Below are 7,190 nucleotides of genomic sequence, written 5' to 3'. Positions count from 1 at the left end.
TTCAACACCGACAGCCAGGAGCGCCAAAGTACCGCACGAAATTGCATGAGCCAAGAGGTTTTGTACGTAAACCCATTCTCGTCTTCCCTGGATAAGCCATTGGGCTTCTTTAGTTTCTGAAAACTTTGCTCCATCTCGCGCGAGACTCTGATAAGTAGAGAGAGTTATGTTAAAGCTTCGATAAGCTGGTATATGAATGAACCTACTTTCCCACAGCGAAGTTGTCACAAATTTTGGCTATACGTTCACGTGACTCAACTTCTCGGCCTGGTACTACGGCTAAAAGTTGTACATAAAAGTCTGCAGGGTTGTAATTGGTCGGACACTGAGCGCCAATGCTGCGAAATAAGAAAGAAGTCAAGAAACAATACGACATATGGAGTTATATTTCCTCAGTTATGGGATTCACAAGACGTGTTAAAGGTCGTAAAATCTTAAGCTTAACATTTGTTTATGTAAAATAACGGTTAAAATGGTTTTAGGAGGGGCTAATTATATATATTTTAACAGTTTAAAAACATTTCTGTATGTTAAAAATATTCTAAATCCAGTTTAATCATTGTTTTACATAAAAAAATGTTGAGCGTAAGATTTTACGACGGTTAACACGTCTTGTGAATCCCCTAAGTGTTTATTGCAGATTAGGAAATATGAAATTTACAGCCTTATTATGTATCTCGAACGATAGGCCGCACGAACGAAATCGTGTCTGATTGGAATTTTATTACTATTGTTCGTCTTCGTCTTGCCTTACGTAGATTATGTTTAAATCGGCTAGAATGATGTCGCCGGACAAATTTTTGACGCATTCCTCTGCAGACGAATTGTTCGTGCGGTCAATCGTTTGAGATATGTAATAAGGCTGTTATTATATTTTAAGACCTCCGCCTAAATATTTCGGAAAAATATTCAGATTTCTGTGAGCTGGATCTATTTGAAAATACATACATAAATAAATATAGTTTTTTTTAATAAAATCGATTTACAATTTATTTAATCACCTCGGATGGTAGAAGAGTTTAAGCTTAAGAAGTCTGCATAAAAATGTTTTAAAAATTTACCAACGGACCCAAAATAATGAAATTTTTGAAGGTATTAATTGGAAAATCCGAAACATTTTTGGTGATGCACCCTAAAGTAAAATCTCCCGTACTCACTATGAGAAAAAGTCCACCGCCTCTCCAGGTGTACCCAAAAAGGCCACTCGACCTTCCGCCATCAACAGAATCTTGTCGAAAAACTCAAATAACTCGGTTGACGGTTGGTGTATAGTCAGTATAATGGTTTTCCCTTTCTGAGACAACTTCTTCAATACCTGTACAACGCTGTGTGCCATAAATGAGTCCAAACCCGATGTCGGCTCGTCACAAATCAGCAACGGTGGATCCGTAAGTGCTTCCGAGGCGAATGCCAAACGCTTGCGTTCACCGCCGGACAAACCCTTGACGCGTCCCGGCACACCAATCAGCGTATTCTGACATTTCCCCAAAGAGAGATCCTGTATGACCTGATCAACGCGTTGCACCTTCTGCTTCTGGGTCATGTGCCGTGGCATGCGCACCATTGCATGGAATATAAGATGCTCGCGCGCGGTAAGCGAACCAATGAATAGATCATCTTGTTGGACATAGGCACAACGTGCTTGCATCTCCTTGGCATCGATATGTTGACCGTTGAGCATGCGGACACTGGATGGCGAAATTTGTACACCTTTTGAAGAGCGAAAGGCAATCGCGTTGAGGAGTGTGGTTTTGCCGGCGCCTGAGCTGCCCAACACAGCAAGTAATTCGCCAGGGTAAGCGACACCGGAGACTGGAAGGGGAAGGTAAAACGCGGAAATTTAAATAAATAAATCCATGTGTTTTTATTTATGAAACTCACCATTTTTGAGCAGATGCTTACGCGGTGCGGGTATATGCCGTTCGTTGCAGAAAACGCCTTTCACCCGATTTAACAGCTGCTTCCAACCCGAGCCAGGTTGATGTACCGTCCCAAAAACATCCAAATTATACCAGGAGTAAGTGAGATTATCCGCAGTAAGCGTAGGCGTCGATGGTGAGAGTGTACCGTAATTTTTGCTAAAACCTTGATTTATGGAGGACTGCTCGTTGGACTGCTCGTTACTCTGCAAGGCAAGCAAATTAGATTTTATGAGCTTTCACGAAATTAGGTGCTAATTTTTCTTTTTTGACTAGATGGTGAAAGATGCAAAAATTGGGTACGAAATTTGAAAAACCCTCAAATAATTTCCAGCCGTAATCCTCAGTTGACTTACATATAAATTGGAGTGTGTTGTAATAAAAGGAACAGAATGTTTCGAATCTCGAAAGCAGGGCAAGTTTATGGCTACGTTGGCCATTGTATTCTGGTTTTTGTGGACAATTTTAATTGTTTATGAGGTCACATCTGAGCTTCTCTGTGCATCTCTTCTTTTTGCGTTTTTTTCCCTTAAATAGCTTCTATAGTTAGTATTTTATTAATACATTTTATTTCCTAGAATTTTGTATCTCTATACCACATTTTTTAGAAGCAAAAAAATTTCAAGGATATTCAATGGCAAATAGTGCAAAGGACATTTTCCATACCTAATCGTCCTTATGCATCAAAAAATTTAATCGGCCTTAATTCTACAGAATTTTCTCCTTAGTTTGATAGTCATACTGGTTTTGTACATATATTTTTAAAATTTCGAAGTCCTTCAAAAAAAATCCTGAAGTCAGAGAGAAAAACTTAAAACGCAGTTTTACTATATTTGGGACATGGTTTCGCGAATACATATATAAAATTTTTTGTGTGTAAAATTTACTGTCGCACGGTGTTATCTATAAAAGGGATTTCTAAGCCAGAACCTGTTCTGGCACTGTCGAGGAAATTTCAGCAACAGAAATCTAGTCAGGCTCCAGACGGCATCAGGGTTCCAGCCGGGCAATTACAACTGACTATTCTCATTTCCAAATAAGGATTTCGCAGTTCCATTTGACGCTTTCTCATTTACAATTGGCTATTCTTATGTCCAATTGACAAATCTGATTTTCAAATAACGCTTTCTTATTTATAAATTACCATTTCTCATTTAATTCATAATTTTTAGAAAGGTTTTTTATGTTTTTTTTTCTTACCTTATACAACTTTTATATTTTAATATTTTATTGTTTTATTGTTTTAAAAGTCACATATTTCTAAAGTTTTATTTAATTTTTGCGAACTTATTTCATTTATGTTTTTAAATTAGATTATCTTTTAATTTCTAGATTTTATTGTTTTAAAATGAAATTTATTTTTTGAATTTCCTTTAATTTTTAAAACCTTTTTTTTTGTTGTTTTTTGATTAATTTTTTCTGCTCTTAATTTAATTTTCTTTTAATTGTTAGATTTTGTTGTTTTAAAATGATTTTTTTTTATTTCAATTAACTTTTAGGAAGTGTTTTTTTGTCTTAATTTCTTTTGTTTTCTATTTTCAAATTTTTTTTTTGGAATACATACTTAGTTCTATTGTTTCCTTTTATCATTTTTCCTATTTATTTTAATTTTTAGAAAACTTACAGCCGGTTTCTCCAGAAATTTAAATGGAAAATTATTTTTTATTTTCTGTGAATTTTCATAATGAAGTGAAGATATGTAGTTGCCAGAATTGACAATTGTCTTAAGAAAGTCTTTTGCTAGGGCTTTATCTGGTCTAGTTCGGGGCCATTTCGGGCCTAGTTCGGGACCACTTTTCTTATCTTACAATTTGGTTGACAAATACACTACACCTGATCGTTTGACATATTTACCAGAATCTACCAGCAAAATATCCCCGGACTTAAATTGGTAAGTTTTGATAAAGAGAGTGCGTCATTTGCTCTCTCTTAATAGCGTTCTCTTTTCCTAGTTTTTCGAGCACGTGATAGATTTCCAGTAAGACCTGGTAAAAAATGGCAAGTTCGGAGTCGTACGAGATCGCAACTTTTTTTTAGGAGTTGTTGTGACAAGAGGCGTTTGAAAAGCAGCTTTAAATATGGGCCTTTATTTCTTTTAACAAAATTTCAATGTGTTGATCTAAATACATATATGTAGATTAAGGTTCCCAGAAAACGGATAGAAAAAAAGCAGTACAAACATAACAAAAGGAGTGCAATTTTTTTATAAATTTTTTGTGCAATTTATTGTTACAAATTACCAAAAAGTAAATATATGTATAATCACATATTTGAGATCGTTTTCATTAATTAGATATTGAAAGATATCTTTTAGGAAGCAGTCAATTGACTTTTCCTGCATGTATTTTCAAATGAATGGCTTAAACGACTTTAAAGTCAGTATGTTTCGTTTGAATACGCTTTGGTTCTGCACTTACCAGATGCTTTTTCATACTTCCAAGACACAAATCGTTTTTTTGAGCAAAAAGAGTATACAAATTCGAAACATTTACTCATTGCATTTGTTTTAAAGTAGTCTTTCAATTAGTTGATTAAAAAAAAAATCATTTGTTGCCGTCAGGGTAGTGTTCGCCACAATATGAATGAATAAACAATAACAGTCGCACAGGTTTTTTGAAAAATAAAAGGGTCCTTTATAGATTTTGCGAAAAAAAGTATTTTATTGTTAACTTTGTAAATATTTTACTTTAATTTTATTGATTAGTTTTAAAATTTTAATCCTTATTTGCATTTGCCACTTTGGGATATTAGAACATATCTTTTTCAGGTGTATCCTTTCTTAGATTTTGTATAAAAAACAGAAAAAAATAAAAAAAACTGTATAGCGCAAAAATACTTCTGCCGCTCTTTTCTGGCAACACGGAAAGAAGAATTCTATTTAGTGAGGGTTATAATCTAAAATTACATGAGGGATTTGGAATTTTGTCGCATTGCGTTTGTAAATATATTACTCCTTATATAGTGACATAACCCCAGGTAAAAAAATTGGGTTTAATCCCAAATTTTAAAATCTGAGTTATGCCACTTGGGGCTATGTCACGGCACCGATTGCTGAGTAAGAGGCCTTATGTTGGACTCAAATGGAGGAAATTAGCCTATGGTTACAGAAGATATATAATAAAGTAACCGACGAAGACTTGCGTGCCGCTTACGCTTTTCTGTCAAAGTGTTTACCACTTGTAAACCCTAATAAAGGTTAAAAATTAAAAAGTAATTAATAAAACTTAAGTAAAATCTGTAGAAAATTTACAATAAACCATTTTTCGCAAAATCTATAAAGGACCCTTTTATTTTACAAAAAAACAAAAACCTGGCGACCGTTATTACTTTCCACCCTGTATGTGATAAAAAATTAATACATAGCTGGAAAAAGGAGTAAAAAAGAAGTACAAAACTAAAAAAGGAGTAAATTTCCAGATTTTTTCTTTTGGGAGTACAAGGGAGTACAGTGCAATTAAAAGGAGTACCTTTAATCCCAAAAGCAGTACGTATGCCAACCCAGCAACACTCCTCATACAAAAAAAAAATTGGTTCTGTTTTTCCATTGGAATTATAAAATCTATTATATTTTAAGACGTCCACCAAAATATTTCGGAAAAATATTAAGATTTACGTGAGCTGGACCGATTTGGAAATACCTCCAAAAACGGAGTTTTTTTTATGAATGAGAGCAGTTTCTTACAGATGTTTTTTTTTTAAAAATGCCCTCAAATGACAAAACGGTTTAAGCTTAAAAAATTAAAAAAAAAATAATTAAAAAAAAAAAAATTTTGATTGGAATTGTAATGATGAGATTTTTAATGCTGTTTTTTAACTTTTTTCAAAGATTGGTATTAGAGAAACTTGAATAACTGAACCTAAACTCTTCCTATTTAGACTTGTGGGCTATCATTGGAAAGGTGTTTTCTCATTATTTAAGTTTTTCTTAAATCAGTCTTTGACAAAAGTAAAAAATAGCATCAAAAATCTCATTATTACAATTCCGTTGAAAAGATTTTTATATACTTTTATGCAGATTTTGTAAGCCTAATCTGGTTTGTCATCTGAGTGGACTCTTTTCAAAAAGTTCTTTAAGGAACTATTTTTATTCATAAAAAAAACTCCATGTTTGGAGGTATATTCAAATCGGACCAGCTCGCTTAAATCTTAATATTTTTCCGAACTATTTTGGTGAACATCTTAAAATATAAACAAATTTGTAATCCCGGCGGAAAAGACGCAACTTTTTTTTTGTGATGCAGTCTAATGCACATATATGTATCTCTGAAGGAATTTTTTCACGAAAACTTGGGTAATGACTTTTAGAACAAATTTCTTCTGCACAAGTGGGTTATATTTTGCCAAGGTCACGATTAAAATTTTGCTACGAAGTCGTCCTCTCGCTTTAACTGTGAAAATAAAACAAAACATGTTAACAAAATTACGAGTTTATTTTCAGAAAATATGCATACAAAACTAATTATGTATTTAAAATCGAAAAAATTGCAACTAAACGTAATTCTCATCCATCCGCCGCTCACTCCTTGCGGCGAGCGCGTAAAGTCAGCGCTATATACGCGGATAATCGGAAACCCACAATCAGCAAAGCCAATCCGATGAAATCGAAAGGCAAATCATTCGCCGAAAAATTCAGTGTCTCCAATATAACTTCGCCTGAGCTTGGACAAGTGGTATTCGATAGAGTACAAGTTATTTCACCCGGCTTCACATCTGCCCATTGATTAATCAGCAAACCTTCATTGGCATAACGGAACCACGATAAATACGACAGCCACTTGAAGTACGCCGGCACCGAGCCGGAGTTCAAAAAGAAGCCACCGAAAAGAAGAAATGGTATAATAACTGGTGGACCCACCGAAAGGGCCATAGAAGTCGATGAGCAGGCGCAGGAAACTAAGTAACCAAATGATGTTGAAACATTGGCCACCAGAGTAACAAGCGCCAGTGCTATGAGAAAATGGTCGATGCCAGCACGTAAGCCAATGAGTGGATATGCAATGGAGGTGAAGAGCAGCGGAACGATCAAAAAGAGTGGTAGTTCGGCAATTGTCTTACCAAGAAAGTATGTATCGCAGCGGTAAAGACGACTACGCGTCTCGCGCATAAATACCGGCAGCTCCGAAGTGAATACCTGCGATGAAGAAGCAATCGACGTTAAAATGTATGTATGCATGTATTTGAGTAAGAGACTTACAGTTATGGTAGCGAAAGCATTTTGAAAGGTCATGTTGGTCAGAAACAAGAAAATGGCACCGTTGATGTTCATAACGC

General features: G+C 34.9%; 2 protein-coding genes across 2 annotated transcripts; both read right to left on the bottom strand.

Moving 5' to 3' along the window:
• Positions 1–6: 6 nt before the first annotated feature.
• LOC108381431 (protein white-like) lies at positions 7–2,359 on the bottom strand (the record flags this gene model as incomplete). The annotated part of the gene is made up of 5 exons (XM_017637854.1): positions 2,276–2,359; positions 1,882–2,155; positions 1,158–1,812; positions 207–338; positions 7–147 (listed from the first exon to the last, which is right to left on the bottom strand). Coding segments are annotated over exons 1-5 (1,286 nt in total), but the record flags the coding sequence as incomplete, so codon positions are not given.
• Positions 2,360–6,336: 3,977 nt separating this feature from the next.
• Positions 6,337–7,184, bottom strand: LOC108381432 (protein white). The gene is made up of 2 exons (XM_017637855.1): positions 7,114–7,184; positions 6,337–7,050 (listed from the first exon to the last, which is right to left on the bottom strand). Exons 1-2 carry the CDS (start codon positions 7,144–7,146, stop codon positions 6,436–6,438), a joined length of 648 nt encoding a protein of 215 aa, XP_017493344.1. The 5' UTR covers positions 7,147–7,184; the 3' UTR covers positions 6,337–6,435.
• Positions 7,185–7,190: the final 6 nt, after the last annotated feature.

This window comes from Rhagoletis zephyria, unplaced genomic scaffold (genome assembly GCF_001687245.7).
Source record: "Rhagoletis zephyria isolate East Lansing unplaced genomic scaffold, Rhagoletis_zephyria_1.1 Rzeph_scaffold_22560, whole genome shotgun sequence".
Classification (NCBI taxonomy): domain Eukaryota; kingdom Metazoa; phylum Arthropoda; class Insecta; order Diptera; family Tephritidae; genus Rhagoletis; species Rhagoletis zephyria.
The sequence above is the reverse complement of the archived record's forward strand: the minus strand, read 5'-3'. Positions and strand labels throughout refer to the sequence as shown.

Excerpts from the sequence above, each read along its gene's own strand:
- LOC108381432 (XM_017637855.1), bottom strand. The coding sequence starts at position 7,146 with ATGACCTTTCAAAATGCTTTCGCTACCATAACT. Across the intron at positions 7,051-7,113 it reads ATGCTTTCGCTACCATAACT|GTATTCACTTCGGAGCTGCC; the intron begins GTAAGTCTCTTA and ends TCTTCATCGCAG.